This window comes from Psammomys obesus, unplaced genomic scaffold, assembly GCF_907164565.1.
Source record: "Psammomys obesus unplaced genomic scaffold, mPsaObe1.curated_primary_1811, whole genome shotgun sequence".
NCBI lineage: Eukaryota > Metazoa > Chordata > Mammalia > Rodentia > Muridae > Psammomys > Psammomys obesus.
Genome location: NW_026596100.1, coordinates 48,971 through 70,512, shown reverse-complemented (window position 1 = coordinate 70,512; position 21,542 = coordinate 48,971). Strand labels below are relative to the sequence as shown.

Below are 21,542 nucleotides of genomic sequence, written 5' to 3'. Positions count from 1 at the left end.
TAGTTTTTTAAAAGCCATAAGGAAGTTACACTTGATTTATTAGTAAAAAAATAAAACTTGAGGGGTTTGAATGGAGAGACATCTGTGTGGGTGGGTAATGTTTTCAGAAAGCATGTTACTGAACAAATAGCCCAGGGAAAGGGGCTGGACCATCTCCCTAGAAATTGTTGGAGCCCCCAACATGATACTGGCAGTTATCACTGCTGCTGGCCGTCCATCAGAAATAGATGGTGAGACCCTATTGCTGACATAAGGACGTAAAGAAACCAAGCTGGAACTTGGCTACAAGCTTTTAGCTTCCCTGCCGTCTAAGACTGAGAGCTCCAGCAAGAGCGCTGCAGGCTGCTGGAGAGCTGCCAGCAGCAGCCTTACTTAGCTGCGGACCCTCTGGCCAGGCAAAAGGAGCGAGCCCTCCATGCAATAGCAGTGTTTTATAGGGTGATCGTTTTCTGCCTCATTTGATGAGTGTGTCGCAGGAGGGAATTCACACTGGATACTGGAAGCCCACCCAATGGCCACTGGCTGAGGAAGTCATAGGTCCCAGTGAGGACGCTATTGTGGTTGATAAAAGGACGCACCATACCGGGAAAACTGCCTTCTAAATAACTACGCTTATGTCTAATAACTACGCTTAATGTCCAATAGTGTGGACATTAACTTTGGTCAGAGAAGTTCCCCCATCCCACCCAAGTGGTGTCTGAAGAGACTTTTGTAACTGGTTAAAATACAAAGAATAAGTGACTGTTGGATAACCAGCCATAAGCAAGACACCTCTAAGGCTTAGGGTACACTGTGGAAGAAGGAACGGAAAGAATGTAAGAGCCAGAGGAGGAGTGAGGGAAGTCATGCAGAACACCGACTTCTGGAGAGGCCACGACTGCTGAGCTAGAACTTCCAGCAGCTGGGACTTCTTGCACAGGATTGTCATGAGACTGGGCCCGTCAACACTTTGCTGTTGGAAGGGATGGGTCCATTCCTCCTGAGGATTTATCCAGTGAACAAATGATGGGCAGAGGGGGAGGTGTTTTCTTCAACTGTGTAGCCACTGGTAAGACAGCTATATTCCTGAGCACAATCCTAATGAAACTCAACGGGACACGCACAGCCATGCAAGAAGGGGAGGCCAGCTGAAAAACTGAAGGGGATAAGCAAGGGGGGTGGGGACGAGGGAGGGTAACAGGGTGTGTGTGAGTATGAATGAATTACACTACACGTGTTTGAAAATGTCAAAGTGAAATCCATTATATGTAATTCTGCTAAGAAAATAATTTAAAAGTGTATGTGAAGGGAGGGATGATACAGAGGGCGGAAGTCCTTCCATGCAATGTCACACTCAACTTATGAAGATCTGGGATCTGGAGAGAGGGCTCAGCAGTTAAGAGCACTGGCTGCTCTTCCAGGGCATCTGGGTCCAATTTCTAGTACCCAGATGGCAGCTCACAACCATCTGTAAGTCCATTTCCAGTGGATCCAACATCCTCACACACATACACGTGCAGGAAAAACACCAATACATAAAACAAAAAGAAATAAAGAATACAAAATCTTCCGGAGAGAGGGCTCAGCAGTTTAGACTGCATTTCCAGAGGACTTGGTTCATTTCCCAGCACCCACATGACAGCTCACAACCATCTACAACTCCAGGCCCAGGGGACCTGAAGCCCTCTTCTGGTCTTCACGGCCATCAGGCACATAGGTGGATACACAGATGTCCATGAAGAAAAAAATAAGCATACAAATAACGTATTTTCTGGACATGGCAGTGCATGCCTTGATTCCAGCACAGTGGCAGGAGGATATCTGTGAGTTCCAGGCCAACATGGTCTACCTAGCAAGTTCCAGGACAGCCAGGGCTACACTGAGAGACCCTGCCTCAAAACCAAGCAAGCAAGCAAGCAAGCAAGCAACCAACCAACCAACCAACCAACCAACTAACCAAAACTCTGTAGATATTTTACAATATTAATCTTGAAATGTGCATCTTTCCCATAGTTTTTCTTAGTAGGGTTTTATAAACTGAGTTTTTCAAGGACCCATCTTTGGGTTTTACTAATTTTCTTTAATCATAGACTATTTCAAAACATATTCTTTGACTCTCAAAATTACAGAACTTCTTGGTTTTTTGTTTTTAAACTTATTTTCAGCATGTAAAGATTGTATTCTGAAAGACTTCAAGCTTTTGAAATTTAGAAATTTTGTTGATTTTTTTTTCTGTTGCAGGAGAGCTGTCTAGGATAAGCCCTCTGACTGCAAAAGTGGGAGAGAGATGTCACTGAAAGGCTTTGTTCCCAGTCCAGTTTGCATTCTCCTTTCAGAGTCTGTGGTCAAGCCCCTGAGGGTAGAAGGGTACACAGAAGGCAGCCTTTTGTGTTTCAAGGTGTGAGTTGGACCTGACAGGTTGTTAAGGGCAGCTGACCCATTGTTTCAGCTATGTTTCCAGGTTATTCTGTCCTAGGCAGCAAATGGCGTCTTGCTTGGCAATGAGCTATACAAGCAGTGCTTTAAGGAAATCTAGTAACTGATCTTTTCTACCTTATTCTATTTCAATATGATATGGCTGATTATATGTTCTGAGACAGGGTCTCTCTATGCAAACACCCTTCCGTTTTTTCAAGAACATGTTTTATTGGATCTCCGCCCACTCCTCTCATCTCTGTGGTTATGTCTACTTCTATTGCTGTCTCTCTTCCTATCCCCATCCCTCCCTTTTCTCTCTGCTGTCTTCAGGCACCATTGGATCACAGTGAGATGGCTCGAGGTTTGGAGGTGCCTGACTTAGCCACAAAGGCCTCTCGGATTTGAATCCAGAGTTCATACCAGTTATCAACGGCAGAGATCAGACTGATGCGTGAGAAAGATCTGGATACTTTTAGTGGCCTGTGGCTGGAAGGCTCGTCACGGCACAGATGAAGGTGGCCTCCTGAAATTTAGAGAAGCCTTTGGCTGGCAGCCAGGAGGGCAAGGTGGCCTCAGCCCTGTAACACATGGGACTGAGTTCTGGAACAGCAATGACCTTGGAAATGCAATTTCCCCAGGGGCTGAAGCCAAAGCCCTTATTTCAGGCTCCTGATCTCCAGGGCACAGTCATGTCGTGCTACACTGAGTGTTCATTTAAGTTGCTAAATTGCAGTCACTTGTCATTGCTGACTTGAGACGTAGCAACTTGATGCCCCAGCAGCCCCTGAACCTCACCTGAGAAGCTGTTCATTCTCTCAGAGTTCTGCAGGACCCTGAGGACAGTGTAGGCTGTGGGCTACTTGTCACACTTTCCAACCAGGCTGCCTCTGCCACCTGTCAGCTGTGACGCTGGGCTAACAACAGTGTTCCCGAGAAGCTAGTTGTGAACGGTGACTTAGCTGTCAACTCTGTGCATACCTAACCCACCGGGCTCCAGCGAGGCTGGTCTCTCAAAACTGCAGCCTGCTGGCCCCCTCTGGGGTTCTCCAGTGCAGGGACCTAGGAATGGAGCCAGCTGCATGGGCTCTGCAGCGGTTTCAGAGTGAAAGGGTTTCAGAGCGAAAGGCTGGGAACCTGTTCAAGTGTGTGTGGGGATCCAGGAGGGCTCACTGGGCATGTCCTCTTGCCTTGGTGGATTCCTGACCCGAGAGGCCCTCAGAAGCACAAAGTATAGCAAAGGGGACCCACGAGAGTTCTCCCTGAACAATCCAGGTTGTGCAAGGCAGGCTAAATGAATGCCATTGTGTAGTTAACAGAGTTGCTGTGGGTCTCTAAACTATTACTTCAGCGTCAATGGTATCCCCAGGGTAGGGTTTAAACTTTCTGTAGGAACTTCTCTAATAGTTAAAATTGTCTGAAAAGTACTTTACAAAAGAATGTCCACTGTTTACAGCCTCTTGAAGCCCATGTGGTGTGTATGGGTGGGGAAGGGTTGTTAATTTTTGTTAATTAGGTTTTCATTTTGCCCAAACCAATCAGCAGCAACACAAAAGTAGCTTCTTTCTCTTCCTTCTCTTCTCACACATTCACACAGCAACGCTTTGGAGACGAGCAATCCATTCTGAGCTGTCATTTTGCGGAAGTACCAAGCTAGGCCACTAGGTCTCAAAATGTAGAGGGTCTCCAGCTGGGGCCCTGACATGGTCTGGCAGAGAAAGTCAGGTTTAAACTGTGCCCATGTCCAGCACAAAGGCGGATATGGGCAACTGTGTCCTTGGTTTCCTCTGCCAAGCTCTCAGTTTAAAACAAAAAGCCAACTTCTGGGGCTGCTCTTCCGGAGGGCTCTGGTTCAGTTTGCAGCACACACATGGCACCTCATGCCATCCGTAACTCCAGTTCCAGGGGATCTGGTGCCCTCTTCCAATACAGACATACATTCAGGCTCCCCACCTACACAGCCCAAACCTCAAATCTCTACCTTTTATGTTTAACCTAACAAAACAGAGGGAAACATAAGGCACCTTTGTTGTACGCCAGAATAAGATGATTGTCTGGAGAAGAGCCCCTAGATGAGCCGCAGGGTAACTGTTACCACATCTTGGCTCTTTGGCAGATACATGCTCCATGACAACATGCATACAGCTTGGACTCAACACAGAATCATAAAATTATTTTTAAAATCTTATTTTTCTGTGATTAAAAACAAAAGCCAGTAACTTCAACTGTATGGTTCTCAAGTGAGAGCTTTGTAGATGGCATGTTACAATCCCAGGATGGTTGGATAGGTTAGTGGATAGGCAGCCTGCTTCTGGGTTGCCTAATAACCTATAATGCCATCATGTGTTGGCCCTCAGGCAGGTACACCCTGAACCCGGCAGACCAGGTTCAGCTGCATGGTATGTAAAAGGACCAACCCTTCACTTCGTTGCTCTTTTGCTCTGATTTTCTCTGTTGGAGTGGGTCCCCCTCACTCCCTCTCTTCCCCCTCATTCATGGCTCACTCAGGCCCTAACTCTCTTTCAATTTCCCTCCCCTTGGGGGGGGGGAGACCTCTTTCATATCACATCTGTTGTATGTGCATGGCATCTTAAAATAAACCTAACAAGGACATGCCTGTGGGAGCTCATCACTTTAAGAAAATGAACTGGCAGTGAACGCTGCTAAAGGTAATGATTGAGACTTAAAGTTAAGCTGTGGGCAGAAATCCCATCACTTGAGGCATTTCCAATACCAGTGGGAAACAGCCAGTCCTTTGCTGAAGATCCCGCAGGCTAACTCCAGGACTGTGGAGAGGTACCAACTGCTGCCGTTTTCATGGGCAACCCCAAGTCCTGTTAACAGCTAGTTACAGCCATCTCTGCATCTGTCTGTGCATCCTTGACTACGGGGATGAACTAGCTTAGTAGACTGTTAGCTTCTACCAACCCAAAAGCTAAGAATGTTATCAGATGGCGCTGGGAACCTATGACAGAATTGCCCCACTTGACTCTAACCCACTTACCTAATGTCCTTGACTGCACTGACTTACTGCCTTCTATGTTCTGTGACTAAAAGAGGTGACATTGAGCATTTCCACAGTGAAACAAGCCATTTGGGCAGCCTGACTCCACACTCCAGTGACTTCCTCTTCTTTCCTTTGCAGTGAGAGATGTTTCGTGTTGACACTGACAAGCATGGGTTTGTATGGAGGCATGAGAAGGCTGTGGCCAGATAGGCATGAGTTTGTACGCAGGTATGAGAAGGCCAAGGCACAAGAAGTACTAGCAGGAGGGAGTCTGTTCTCTCTCCACCATGTATTGAACTCAGGCTGCCAGGTTTCGTGGCAGGCACCTTTACTGCAGAGCCACGTGGCCTCAAGAGTAAACTTTTTGATGCTACACAGTGAAATTTGTCAACAACTGGCCATCCATCTACATCACTGAACTATTCTTCAAATGATCAGAAAGTGACTGTCACAACATCACAAACAAGTAATTCCTCGCCCTTAAAAAAGGAAGAAAGAAAAAAAAAACCCTACATGTTCTGAGACACTGATATAATCGTCAGCTTTTTGTCACGGCCTGGCTCCAGCTGTTCTCATCGATACACACTCTGCTCCAGTGACCAGCACAGCACTGCGCCGGGTGATACGGAGAGTGTATGGTTGTGCACAGCATGGAGGGCTGATGACTATCGTTCAGCCTGTATCGATAGTGCGGCCACAGAGATAATGTGGAGGAGGAGGAATAAGGTAATTAGTCACTAAGGGAACAGAAATGGTAAGCTGTACACTGGATAAAAACACCCAAAGAGGCCACATCTGATGAAGGACCATTATGCATAAAAAGTCCACCAATTAACCAAAAGACAACTCAGAAAAAAAGTATGAGAAAAATGCTTGAAGACTGAAAAAAGCCAAACCAAACCAGACCCAAACCAAAACGAGGTCAGGCGTTATGCTGTGAGAGGCTTCAGAGTAGCTCGCCTCTCCCACATGGCTGCAGTGGTAGAAACGGCGCATTCACTTTGAAGAACTGCCATTTTCTAGTAAAGATAAACACTAACCCTAGCTGTGACAGAATTCTGACAGTTAATACCTAAGAGAAATAAAAAAAGAGAAGCAGATTCACAGTTACGGTTTCCATGTCCACAGGTTTATTCACAATACCCCAAGCTGTAAACAATCCAAATACTAACAACAAGAGAACAAATTTGTACAGTACACGAGTCATTAAAAATTACTACTTGTTACTGGTATACGAAACACATATCAATTTCAAAATCTGCTTGAGGAAGGCAGACACAGGTATATACTACGTGAGTTCACTTCCACGACAGCAGGGACTAGGGACTAACACAGAGGGACAGCAAGCAGCCCAGCTGTGGCCTCTGGGGGAGACAGCATGGACTGAGGATTGAGGGGCTTTATGGAAGATGAAAAAAAAAATTTTTTTTTGGGGGGGGGGAGTTGGGTACTTGTAACAAGGAGTTATCAAACTGCTTACTTAGGTCTGGATTGTTTTAAAAAAAATTAGACCTAAATCATAACTATGTTTAAAAAAGTATTGATAAACATTGTAAAGCTGAATGCGGGGTTACAAGTTCTTTTTCATCTGTGAACACAAGTATGTAACATCATTCTAAAAAGAAGGGGGAAACAGCTACATAAAGGCTTTTCATCTAGTGCTAGCCCAAGAGTTGGATATAGTAACCATTTTTTTAAAATGTATTTTAAAAAACAAATGTGCTTGCCATTTCTTAGGTTTGCACATAAAACACTGATTCCCCATGTGAGCAAAGACTGCCTATCTTTAGGCAAAAATGTCACATTATTTCCTCTGACAGAAGTATGTCTCATGATCAAAAAAGTCTCTTACTGTTGATACTGTGTGCATTTACTCACAGGGAAACCTGGGCAACCCTCTAGCTGTATTTCTTGCTACTTTTGTGCTAACCCTGAGAATTCCACAGAGTTAGAGCAGTCTGAGTTAATGGAATTGTTTACTTTATCTGGCTCAATTTCTTTTATGAATCCTAGTTTGCATGACTGGACAAATTCTGGTGACTGTCCTGTGGGCTCTTTAGCTCCCTCTTAATTACAGACAAAACTTCTAAGAAGCCACCAACAAGATAATGAATTGCAAGAAAATTTAGCTCGGTGTGGTGGTGCACACCTAGAATCCCAGCACGTGGGAGGCAGGAGGAGGCAGATTTCTGAATTTGAGGCTAGTTTGGTCTATATACCAATTACCAGGCCAGCCAAACCTACATAGTGAGACCCTGTCTCAAAAACAAAACAAAACAATGAAAATTTAAACACTAAACATTACACACATCCCTAATGATTATTATCTTTGACTTCTGTGTTTGAATGGAAATTTTACTGGTATTATTGTTGTTCTGAGACAGGGTCTCACGTGGGTGTGATCTGGCATTGAACTCATGGCAATCCTCTGGCCTCAGTTTCCCAAATGCTGTGATTACTGGAATGAACCACCTTCCTGGTTAAAAAAAAAAAAAAAAAAAAAAAATCTTTTAATGGTGAAATGTTTCCCTTAACTAGTCAATAGCCTGTACAAAAATTTTGGGAGTTTATATGTGAGAGCAGTAGAGGTAGAATCAAAGACACTGCCAACTTTCTGAGGAAGAAAACGATCTCACCCTGCACTCGGTTTCTTGGAGCACTAGGATTCCAAGTGCCACTCAAATGAGGTTCATGGGCTTTGGGAATTGTGCAGCATGTCTCTGACAATTCATTTGTGAGACCTCTCCTGACTTGATTTCAATGGGATTGTTTTCACAAGATGAGTATTTCTGCCATCTTGCTGGAGGCCCAAGTAAACACTGGTGTTTCACTTAATTATACAGGAGTGGAACATTAAGTAAAAAACACTTAGCACACATTTCACTCTTATTTTTTTCTATAAAAATATAACTCTTTATTAAATAACATGCACAAATATTAACTAGTCATTTATTAAACAGATATGATTCAGAACAAGACTTAAAGAAATACAAATCCTTAGGTACAATTTAGTATCTTGTTCATGATGTTTAAAGAGAATCACTGATTAAATTAAGCATCCGTATTTTTCTTTGAGAATCCAAACCTTTTTAGGCATATCCTTCATCCCGAGTTTGTTCCTCTAGTATGTCAGACTTTTAGAAAGTCTCTTAACATCACGAGTCCTTAACTATGTCTAAGTCACACATCTGCTACGAAGTTCGGTAACTTAGCTGTCCTGATGGTGTGCAGAGGAAAGTGCAGAGCGGAGGCAGAGCCTCCGGCTGTTTGAGCTACAGAGGGTGAGCAGTTAAGACTAGACAGCTGGACTGACTGCGGGCCGCACCTGCCGGTCTCTGCTTAAGTGCGGCTGCTTTTCTCCTCTCTTCTCTCTCTTCCAACAGCCTGGTCTGTTTGGTCAGCATGACTTCCTCACCTTTTCCCTGGCTGGACATCAGAACAAAATGCTCTACAGATTTACTCCTCTCTTGTTTTCTTGAATGTTCAATAATTTTTAAAAAAATTTTTGTAGTTTGCCACACAAGCTCACCAAATTTCCTTTCTAGGCTAAAGTATAAACAAACTTTGCATTAAGTTGTTTTGTATTAAATAGTATTGCTTTTATAAATTAGCTTTTAATGTTCCCAGTTTTAATAAACATAACTTCAACAAAAACCAGTGCTTCAAAATCTACCCTGCCTTTTTGGCCCCATTTATTCAATGAAAAGGCCAAAGTCTTTCATTTAAATTTCTAAGGAAAACTACATCCAACCTTTATTAAATCCTTGCACTGTGTATTTTTCACACGTGCTGCTTTATTGCGCATGCCAGTACAGTAAGAATAAAAATATAAGTTGATGTAAAAATTCAAAAATCCCTAAGCTTAATATGTACCTTTGCACTACAAAAACTATTATTTTCTTTTACTAGCTGCAATTTCCAACTTGTGAGTTGAATTTAAACCATTTACCACTTCATATATTCTTTTTATCTTTCCTGATCAAAATTGGAAATTTCTAGTATTATTTCATAATTCAAGACAGCATTGTGGCAGGGTTCATAAATGTTCATCTCATTTACTTCCAATGATTTTAGATTAGCCTAATTTTCCTTTCCAAAGGTCTTACAACTTCAGCAGCAGGTTTTATATCTGAAGCATTCCTAAATATCTGATCTACATCACATCACAGGATAGACTGTCCTAAGTATATTGCTCATTATTTTACTATAAAAAAACATATGAAATCTTATTTCAATTATGAAATTTTGCAAATTACATGTTTTTGCATTTTGATAAAAGGAAAAATACCACACAGTAATAAAAATCTCATGAACATTTCAGGGACTGGAATATTCCTAAATCTTTTACTTATTTTGACTACCAAGTATCTCACTTTGATTTGCGCATTCAATTTTTATTTTAAAAGTGCAAAGGCTATTAAGCTTAAAAGATTAAATTTAAGCAATGTAAAAAAGTTTACAATGATTTAACATGACCAATAAAATTTATTAAACATATTTACATAATTTACAGGTTCTTTCATAGTTGAATAATAAAATAGACATTTACAATTTCAGAATTTCCATTCAAAGGCATTTGTTGTTGTTGTTCTGGGGAAACAGACTGTCTCCAGTGAGAAAAAGAGCTAAAGCTTCTTTGTATGACTAGTTCTAAGTAAGGTGTTCAACACAAAAAGTCCCAGGTTCTCTCAAAGGAAACTGGTCTGAGAAGTCTCATACTGTCTCAGGCATCAGTTATGGAAAGAATTAAATTATAGAAAGCATGCGATACAACTAAGCCACCATCTTTTCAGTTATGGGATGGACGCAAGCTAACTCAAACACATGCATGCCTTATTTAAAGGGTTACTATCCGAACACATGGCTATTACACTCCAAAACTACAACTTTGGTCCAAAAGAACAGACAGTTTTACAGACATCTTTGTACACATGTTGAGGGTTAGTTTCTTGTATACATTTGACCATTAATTACAAGATGTACAATATATATAAAATAAGTTACTAAAAAGGAAGACAATATTAAAACTTTCAAAAAAGAAAACTGTACAATTCATTTACAAATAAAATAAACTAAAGATTTTGTGCCAAGATTTTCTTCCACATTAGAATCTATTTGGTAGGAACTGAATCTTTGCGTTTATTCATGTATTTTTAATAAAACCTGCAAGAGATCTGAGTGTTACTTGTATCTTGTTACTCGGGGTGCTAACAACTTCCAGCGCTGTTAACAGATTTTCACAACTTTTTAAAGATCTACTCAGTTTGCCAACATGTTCTAATGCAATAGTTACCTTTGATCAATATAAATAATACTTTTCTGTTAGAAACTGTATTTGGACCAAAGATCCAAAATATTTTTAAAATTTTTATAAAATGACAGTGTTTACTACACAACCAACTTTAGTTAACTTCACTAACAGCTGTAGAGACACAGTATCAGGGGCTTTCTTAAAAGGCAGTATTCCACAGTATAATGCGTGGATATCGTTGGTTTAAGATGATACCAACTGCTATATAGGAGTCAACTCAAAATCATCATTAACATCAACGAGGGGAACATAGAACTCCTGGATCTCATAAATACTGATAGACTTATAGGTGGCAGGGTCGAGTTCCTGGAGTTTGAGCTGCCATTCTAGTCTCTGGACGGCATTTAAAGCTGCAGCTTCGTGTTGCTGTCTCATTAAAAGACAGGTCTATTTAAAAGAAGAGAAGAAGTGATTAATCTGTTACACTTGCTGTTTCAAATCAATCTCACACAATTTTGTTGGAGACCAAGATAGAAGCACAAGGGTAAGAAACAGTTCACACACAAAACCTTCCTTAGGCCTCTGTTCATATCACCTTGCCCTTACTTCTGGGCCTGCCACTTCATATTCATCTTTTAAATTTGGACTTGCTAATATTCTTTGAAATGATGAGATTTCAAATTATTGAAAGAACTGTAAAATCTAGACAGAAATGCTTTAAAATTTGAAGTCTTTTTTTTTTTTTTTTTGCTATGTAGTCCAGACTGGTTTCAAACTTGGAGAAACTTTCCTGCCTCAATATCCCAAAGAGCTAGGATTTTAAGTGTGCATCACTGTGTAAAACATAATTTGTTTTCACATTCTGTTCTTCATGTGTTAGCACGCTAAGCAGAAAGGTACACTGGATAATGAGCACAAACACACAGAACTACTCTTACTGTGACATTTGATAAGGGTTTATTTGAATATGTACACGTGTCCCTGTGTGAGCATGTGCACACGTGTCCCTGTGTGAGCATGTGCATGTGAGTAAGGGGGCTCTGGAGCCAGAGGCATCAGGTCTCTCTGAAGCTGGAGTTACAGGTGGTTATTAGTCAGCTGACACAGAAAGTGGGAACAGAATTTAAGTCCTCTCCAAAGCCAGTAAGCAGTCTTTGTCACTAAGCCATCTTTCAGCCTCACTACATTAGTTCTTAAAATAGGTTTATGGTTTTTACTTCTTCCTATTTTCTAATTGTGGTTCACAATAAACATTCATGATTAACCAATGTTTCTTTATCTAATTATTTCTCAATGTTGGTGATTTCTTTTCTTTCTTTCTTTTTTTTTTTTTTTCTTTTCAGTTTTTGGTTATTTTTTGAGACAGGGTTTCTCTGTGTTGTTCTGGCTATCCTGGAACTCGCCCTGTAGACCAGGCTGCTGGCCTTGAACTCAGAAGTCTGCCTGCCTCTGCCTCCTGAGTGCTGAGATTAAAGGTGTGTGCTGCCACCACTGGGCACTATTGGTGATTTCTGAGGACAGGGAGACAATTTAATTAATTTGCTGTATATGGGTATTTTGTCTGCAAATATGTATGTGTACATTTGTGCCTTGTGCTGTAGAGGCCAGAAGCCAGAAGAGGGCACTGGATCCGGTGCAGCTACAGATGGTTGTGAGCCACCACAGGGGTGCTGGGAATAGATCCTGGGTTCCCTGTAAGAGCAGGAACTGCTCTTAACTGTTGAGTCACTGCTCAAGACCTTTGGGAAGCATTCAGTGAACCTGGTTTACAGGGAAGTAGCTCAGGTGGTGGAGTATTTGACTGGTAAACACTTGTCTATCTCCAGCACCACATAAAGCCTGCATGGTGCTACATGCCTATAATCGTAGGACTCAAAAGAGGAGGCAGGAGGATCTCAAGTTCAAGGCTAGCCTTGGCTCCATATCAAGTTCAAAACTAGTCTGTCCTGGACACATGAGAACCTGTGTCAGAACAAACAACAAATAACAACTGTGTGTAAACGTACCCACCTTTAGTTTGTCAAATTTATCATCCACATCTTGTAACCAGGACATGAATTGTCTTGCATTAAATCGATCTCTCACAGAAGTTTTACTGTCATCAGACTGAAAAACAATGTTCCATGCGGTAAAACACTTTTAAACCCTTTACAGCTCATTTATCATTAACGACAGGAATATATTTCTAAAGAGAAAATTTAAAGAAGCTGTTATCACCATTTCAAGTAGACAGGGGCTCACAGAATTTTGGAAGATGCAGTGTTTGGTTAGGACAAGGTCCTATTGCTTCCTCAGAAGGTGTGGCATGGGGAGTGCTGTGCTTGTCCTCTTTGCTAACGTTTATATAGAAAGAAAAGGTGGTCATGGGAGACACCTGCCATTAGAGGTAAGACTTCTTCCAGGATGGATCTTTTTAAGTGATCTTAAATAAAGCCTGTAAGATGGCTCAGTAGGGAAAGGCACTTGATCACACAAACCTGGTGACATAAGTTTGATCTCAGGACGCACAAAAAGGAAGAAACCAGAAACAATTCCACGTTTGTTCTCTGACTCCACCGCCACACTCTCATCCTCTGACCTATACACACACACTCATGTCCTCTGACCTACACACACATACTCGTCCTATGACCTATACACACACACACAAACACACTCACATCCTCTGACCTATACACACACATATATATGCTGGGTGCCCAGATATGCATCATATGCACAGACAAGTAAAGTAAAAAATTCTCAGTATCAGTTTTGGACATTAAAAAATATTTAAATTTCCTCTATGTACCTTTCAGTGTAATTTTGGACTAATTATACACTCTTAATTTTCTACAGTGTATTTTAATATGGCATATTTAGTGTGGAATATTTTAAGAATTAAAAGTATCACAGGCTCTTATCACAATGTTTGTGTTTACACAAAGTACTCAACGTAACACTCCTAGGACTGCCATTCTACAAGTGCCATCAAAGTAGCCAACGTCAGGACATCAGACAGCCTCACATACTCAGCAACTTCATTTTCTTTTTAGTCTCAGAGACAGGTTGGCCACTTTCAATATTATTGCTTGAGGGCACAAATTTATTGTGAAGAGGAAAAAGTAGGCTAGGGAAAGTTAGAAGATGAACTGGGCCTACCCAAGGAGAGGCAGGCTTTTCCTATCCATCTGATAGAAAGCCAGTCTGCTAATACAACCTACCCTACAGCGACCAGTAAGGGGCTCTTTCTGGATTCAGTTCTTACAAACGCAAACTGTTAGAGCTGAGTATGCTTGTCAAGAGAATAAGCCTCACATCCTGGTATTTCAGTAAGCTTATTTTTAACTTGAAATCTGGTAGTTTTGTTTAGTAGGAAAATTTTGGTCAAGGTATAATAAAAAATCACTTAAAATACCCAAGTGTCCTTTCCATTAACAAGTTATATTATTTAGCTTTAGAAGAGATTAAAAAAAAGAGTTGGGTGGCTTTCTAGGAGAAAGAAATACAGTCAAAAGCAGCAACGTCTTCATCCTAATGTGAAAACACCCACCTTCCAGAAGATGTCTGTGTCTTTTAGTCCTGTAGCTATCAGAGTCTGGCTCAGCCCGCTGTATATGTGATTTTGAGGTCATTTTGAATTTAGTGGGGAATTCACTTGTTTTTTTAAATTCTTGGGTAAGCAAATTTACCTGCTGCCAAGTTTGGTAACCTCAGTTCAAGCCACAGGACCCAATAGTAGGATAGGAGAGAACCAACCCCTGAAGGGACCTTCATACACATATTGTGGCATGCAGGCGCATAAGAAAAATAACAAATCAAGTAATAATGAAAATATACATTTTTTTTGCTTATGTTTTTGAAACAGGGTCTCATGTAGTCTAGCTTAACCTCAAACTTGTGACCCTCTTGCCCAAGAGGCTGCCTAGGTGCTCAGATTGTAGGTATGAATCACTGACTGGCTGAAATTCTCTTCTGAACCTACCAGAACGAGGCATTCCTCAGTCTGCATGCCTACCACGCCCCCCCTGTGAGTGTGACGGTCAGAAGACAACGTGTAGGGGTTGGCTCTCTAATGCCACGTGGGTCCTGTGGCTCAAACTCAGGTAGCTAGGCTTGGCAACAACTTCGCTTACCCAAGAAATCGAAAAAACAAGTGAATAAAGCCAATGAATAAGTCTTCATATATCTTACACCTTTAAAAAAAAAATCATACAACGTTCTCATCTAGTAGTTTTTTTACTTCAATTTCCAGTTCTGATATATCTTTTGTCATTTCAGGATTTTTTTTTTTCAAGAATGGGTTTCTCTATGTAGCCTTGGCTGTCCTAGACTTGCTTCGTAGACCAGGCTGGCCTCGAACTTACAGAGATCCACCTGCCTTTGCAACACCAAGCCCAACTATTTCAGGAGTTCTGAATACCAAAAGCATAAATCTTTGAAAAGATTTTCATTGTGGCTTGATTATAAACCTCCATTTACATTTTAAAAAATGGATCGAAGTAGTTTATAGTGGTATAAAATTAAGAAGACCTCTGTACACATGTGGCCTAGCTTTTAGCAACATCGCCAACCTGTTAATTTCGACTATTTAAAATCGTCCCCTTTAGAATTTTTAAAATGGAACTGCAGGTATCTCAATGGTCGTGCCACTGTGTACTCCCTTACACTCAGAGTCCTTTCTTCAGCTCAGTAATTAGGAGTGGTGTGCTATGTCTTCCGGGCGGGACATGAACACTGCCATCCTGAGTCAGAGCAGCTCATCACATACAGGAAGCCACACAGAATTAAGCCTGCAGACACTCCCACATGGAGGGAGGCTCAGTTTATGCACGTGGGAAATAAATGCAGGATGAGCTGAGGGGAAGAAAGTGAGTTTATTTTTTTTGAAAGTGTAGATAGATGCCTGTAAGCTGTCTACGCTCTTCTGAAAAACTCAATGAGCTCAGGCATTCACCAAGCTGTCGGAGCTGGCGGTCACCTAACAGCAAGAAAGAAATGACACGTTATAGTCACCTGTCGGGTGTCCATGGGCACTGGCTGGCAGCCGCGGGCAGCAGCCCTTAACCTGCACTGCTCTGTGCAGCACCTGTGCTTGCTGCTCTGAGTGTAGTCCTACCTCTTCTCTGGCTGGAGGAGCACCAGCAGTCTAGACATGCGCTACACCCCTGAGGATTCAAACTCAGGTCCTCACACTCACACGTCAGCACTCTACCCACCGACTTACCTCCTTAGCCCTTCATTTTTGTTAAACAGTTTGCAAGCTGTCAAGTTCTGGGTTAGGGGCTTGTGCGACCACACCCACATGGTTAGGGAGGCCCAGCTGCTTCCGGGACACTCAAGAGCTGCGTTTCTTCTGACTGTACCCCAACTTTCCCCTGAGAACAGGAAGGCACACGACAGTTCTTGCCAGCACTGCTGACTAGCACTTTACCTGCGAGTCCAGGGGCACACTGTACACTTCTGCGTCCAGTAAGACAGTGCAAGCACTAAACGGCAGCGTCTGATTCGCCAGCGTTCTTGCAGCTCTGTAATGGACTCGAAGAACTTCTTGTTCATTGGATACAATGAGTTTTTCCTAGTTGAACACAAAGTTAATTAAAAATTATCATAAAGTTGTTTGTGAAATTAGATAAAATCACTTAACATACATACACTAAATAATCGTAGAGTAGCATTTTCTTTGCAGGAGGCTTGAGAAATTTAAAAGTCCTAGTGTTTTAGAAAAATCTTCCCTTTCCAAAATTGGCAGTCTTTTGAAAAATTGTTTTTTCAAGTGTATGGATGTTTTTGGACAGACAGCTCAGTGGCTCAGAACACATGCTGCTCTTGTAGAGGCCCTGAGTTCAGTTCCCAGGACCCACACTGGGGCTCACAACTGTCTAATCCAGCTTCAGGGGACTGGATGCCCTCTCTTCTAACCTCCACAGACACCGGTATGTCTGCAGGTGATGCAGACATACATGCCAGCAAAACCCTCATACAGGTAAAATAATATAGAAATCCACTTTCTATTTCCAGAACATTTTCATTACACAAACCAGAAAGAAATCCCATGTTATAAGCAGTCACTCCTCTTTCTTGTATCTTCTGCCTATCAGCAATCTACCTTGGTCTCTGAGTTTGTTTTGAACACTCAATTATTTATAAATAAAATCATATATTATGTAGCTTTTTTGTGATATATTTTCCTTACTTTTGTATTTTCAAGCTTCAATTACACTGTAGTATGTACTAGAAATCTACTTTGCTATGGACAAATCATATTCTACTGTAGGCACATATTTTATGTATGGCATTTATTAGTTGATAATTTGGATTTGAGGAGTGGCAGATTAGGCCATTTCAAAACATGCTAATTTAGTATAATGATTATTTTAAGCTCAAGTCATTTTAAAAAGAACTAGGGTAAGGGAACTCTGAGTAGGAAATAAAACCCTGAGGTGAAAGAGGTCCTCTATACACCATGAGGAAAGGAGCATTCTTAGAGCCAGAATCAGGAGGCAAAACCAAGAGAACTCTGTACAGGCCCTCTGAAATGACCTTTATTTTTCCTTTGCTTTCTTAGTTTCTTAGTCTGACCTAATACAAAAGCATTCAGGATTTGCCACTTTGGGTCCTCATTTCCTAATGAGGGCTTCATATTAAGTAAAACTTAAGTAGATGATAATATCTGCACCTTTTGTTGATTTGCCTTCCGTTACTTTAACATCCAGGCTAGACAGAAGTGTTACAACAGGGCCGAACTGTTTTACCTTTGTTGAACTTGTTATTCTTTGGGTTACTAAGAAAATGCAGTTATGAGTATTTACGCTCAAGCTTCTGTTTGTCCTGAACATATATTTTTATTTTTCTAGAAAATAACTAGGAGTAAAACCACGGGTCACAAGTCTGTTAACCGTTGAGAAACAGCTGAACTGTTTCTATAGCAGCTGTTATCATTTTTATCTTCTGACCAATAATTTATGATGGTTCCAATTCCCTTCTGTATTTCTTGGTATATTCTATTACGCCATCTATTTCTGTCATTCTCACAGATGTGCCTATTCCTCTGTCTTTTTCAAAAGATTTATTTTTATGTGTATGATGAGTGTTTGCCCTCAAGTATGTTTGTGTACTACCCCTGCACGCCTGTGCTTGCAGAGGCCAGAAGGGGGCTCTGGATCTCTTCAGACTGCAGTTACAGGTGATTGTGAGCTACAATGTGCAGGCTAAAAACCAACCCAGGCCCTCTGCAAGAGCAGCAACTGTGCTTAACTGCTGAAACGGGTCTCTAGATCCAGCTTAATTTTTATGATGCTGTTATTTACAGAAATAAACATATTCCTCTTCAGCGAGTCAGGTATCCACACTTTGTAATGGAATAGTCTGAGTGCTGAAATTAATCTTTTGCACTTAGGAGATGTCTATCGGCAGACTATAACCCACCCTCATCCTGGCTACAGACTTATATTATGGCGGTTACACTACGTTTTTGCCTTCACTGTCAACAAGGACAGCCCTGAGATCTGTGCTAGCCAGAATGTCAAGAATAGAGACTTGCACACAGTGCTGGAGGACAGGCTGGTGGCATGTCCATTCTGCATCCCCTGTGCTGGCGGGTGTGGAGGCCACATGTTGTGAGGCCAGCCTGTGCTCGTGGTTGGCTCTCCCTCTTGCTTCTCCTGGGATCAAATGAACTTTACTCAGTTAAAACAACAGTCTAAGAACTGGTTCCAGGTTTCCTAATTGGTCCAAAGTACAAACAAAGTTAAAGGCCTCTGCCATGGGAAACCCACTGAATATAAATCAAGGCAAGCATTTGTGTATTTCTGTGAAACATCAAAGCTTCTATCTTTTAGAGGCCACAGGGCTTCAGCACAAGCTGAAGGGGATATGGACATATATATGTACGTGTGTGTGTGTGTGTGTGTGTATGTTTTGTTTTGAGATAGGGTCTCTCTATGTAGAAGTGGATGTTCTGGATCTTGTTATGTAGACCAGGCTGGCTCTGAACTAAAGATACATCTGTCTGCCTCTGCCTCTGGAGTGCTGGGAGTAAAGATATGTGCCACCACACCCACCTTGAAGGGTTATACTTGGTAAATCCATGTAAAATGACTTTCATGATTTCTAGGATTTTGTCTGTTAAAATTTTTTTGGTTTATTTTATGTAAATGTTTGCCTGCACGTACATTTGTGTACATGTGTGCCTGCTGCCTGTGGACAACTGGCAACTTGGATCCTCTGGAACAAGAGTTGTTAGATGGTTTGTGAATCACTGTGTGGATGCTTAGACCCGAACCCATGTCCTCTACAAGAACAGCAAGTGATTTCTTAACCATGGAACCATCTCTCCAGGACCTGTTTATGTTTTTTAATTCATGTCAAGAATAACTACTGAGAACAAGATACTAAGGCAGACCCATTAGGAAAAATATGTATAGCCTTTGCCATTATTTGGCCTACAGCAGCTGGTATACCAAGCAATTACTCAAGAATTTGGAATTCCGAATGTTCTACTAGAAACTGACTATTCTAAATACCACAAATTTAACAAATGATACTACATCACAGAGATTTTAGATATACACTTCAGCATAAATTGAAATAAGAAAGCAACTGCCTAAGATCGGTATAAAATTCCCCTTTAACTGGATGAACACAAGGTAACAAAATCACAGCAGTTCCCCAAATGGCAGCAGACAGGCGCCATCCACAATAAAAAGCTATAGGACTTTTTTTATGTATTGTAAAAATGATTATCTTTTGCATAAATTTATACCTGAGGGTACCTTACCCTTTCAATACTATGTTGCAAACGTAGCTTCATCCTTACTACTTCCTGTTGCCGAAAGAGCTCTTTAAGTGGATCTGACAGCGAAGGTGGTGGTGTGATCTAATTAGAAAGCACACATAAACTATTAAGTTTTTATCTACAATTAAAATTTTAGTGCATAATGTAAAACCTGACATTCCTTGCATTAAACAACACAGCTCTGTGATGGTTAATCTTGTCAATCTCATACTGAGACAGCTAGAAGACTAATACAGCTGGGAGTGTCAGTCTGAAATGCTCAGAAGTAACTGCTTCCGCTTTCTCTGTTGCTCTGATAAAACACTGAACAAAAGCAACCTAGGGAGGAAAGGGGTTACTTGGCTTATGGGTTTCAGTTTATCACTGAGGGAAACCAAGGCAGGAACTAGAAGCAGAAACCAATGAAGGCATGGTGCCTGCTGGCTTGCTGAGCTATTTTTCTTCTACAGACCAGGCCTGTGTGCCAAGGGATGGTACCACTGGGTGAGCTGAGCCCTCCTCCATCAATTAACAAGACACGCCCCAACAGACATGCCCATAACCCAATCTGATGGAAATGGAAACTCACTTTAGGTTCCTCCTTCCCAGCTCTATCACCCTGACAAATAGGCTGACTAGGACAATTAAGTTAGGAGGGTTTTGAGCTAATCAACACTTTCATCAAAACCAAGTTTGCTCAAAACAGAATTTGAGGAAACTACTGGATGGTGATTAGACTGCAAAAAGAGACCAGGCTACCTAAAGCAACGGATTCAGAAAATGCTGAATCAAACCACTCCAAGCCAAAACAAACTCCAGCAGCTTATTTGCCACAGTGAGTCTGTCTGATGAAAACAGCCTTTACACAACTGGGTGTTGCTCTTTAGTCTGGTCCAATTGTCTAAAACTTTACATGCATTCCACTGTGCTTAGATGTTTTGATTCTTAGGCCACAGCAAAATTTCAAAGAGCAAATTATTAGGACTAAAAAGTTAACTACTAGAGCGTTATTTTAGAACATCAGTTACAGGAAAAGATGAAGGGGCCACAAAAACAGAACAGGTGGTATAAAAATAGAAGCATTCTTGAAATAAGAGCAGTGCTTCAGTTTAACAGACAAGGCCTCATTGTAGACTTGACAATCAGAAAAAACCCTGGTGTTAATGAACTCTCTCTGGTAGATGAAACTATGCAATAAACTTTTGGTTTTTAAGCTTCTTTATTATATGTGATATCCCACATAAGTTTGTGTATAATCACTCAAGAATTGCGAGTTCATTTCTAATGTGGTATTGCAATGAACTATGATTTCTGATTAACTCCAGAAGTTGTTGGCAGTCTGTTGTTAATACAGAAAAGGCAAGTATGCAACAACCATCTCTGACGCTGGACATTCTCTTTTTTCCTTACGGCATTTGTATTTTCCTTTTCATATCCTTACGTGTGACTACTGCTGGCCTATGAGGGCACAGTACATTATCTCAGAACATCTGACAGTTTGCTGACGCCATTAGAAAACACAGATTCCGATGGGGGTGCTGCAGTGATCACATGACAACATATAGAAAAACTATTTCCAAAAAAATCAAAGCTAGATTTAAAAGACGTCATAATACTTCTAACTAGCAAACAGGGATTTGGAGGGACCAAATACATGTAAAACATCACAACAAGGTCTCAAAGGAGCAGTGCAGAAGTTCTACAAGGTAACAACAGCATATTTGAAATAATTGTTCAGGCCTCTAATAGCAAAAACACAATTTCTGTGTCTTGTGAACTGCCTTAAGTTTAGAAAAACTACTATTTTAAAGCCACAACCTCTTGTGGGTCTGCAGTTGTCTCAAGGAGCACAGAGCAAGAGCATTCAGGACTGACGCTGCCAGAGGAAGGCTCTGTGAGAGGACCACGGCAACAAATGAAGAAAGAGCCACATACACTAGAAAAATGAGGGAGGATGGAGAAGAAAGTACAAGGAGAAAGACACAACCAGAAGAAAGGTGGAGTTAATCATTCAAAACCATACAAAAGTTACTGGTGTGCACTAAAGTTGAAATATTTAACTTGTGAATGCTACATTGAAACTTGCTTTACTACACAGACTTGTGTTCCTTTGCTTTAATAATTCTCATCAAGAC

General features: G+C 41.3%; 1 protein-coding gene across 1 annotated transcript in view; it reads right to left on the bottom strand.

Annotated features, from left to right (window-relative positions):
• Positions 1-6,508: 6,508 nt before the first annotated feature.
• Positions 6,509-21,542, bottom strand: part of Ankrd12 (ankyrin repeat domain 12) — a gene marked incomplete at its 5' end in the record, with an annotated part of 61,980 nt that continues 46,946 nt past the window's right edge. Inside the window, 4 exon segments of the mRNA XM_055628362.1 lie at positions 6,509-11,099; positions 12,663-12,758; positions 16,066-16,209; positions 19,411-19,509. Of these exon segments, the coding sequence (XP_055484337.1) occupies positions 10,914-11,099; positions 12,663-12,758; positions 16,066-16,209; positions 19,411-19,509 (525 nt within the window).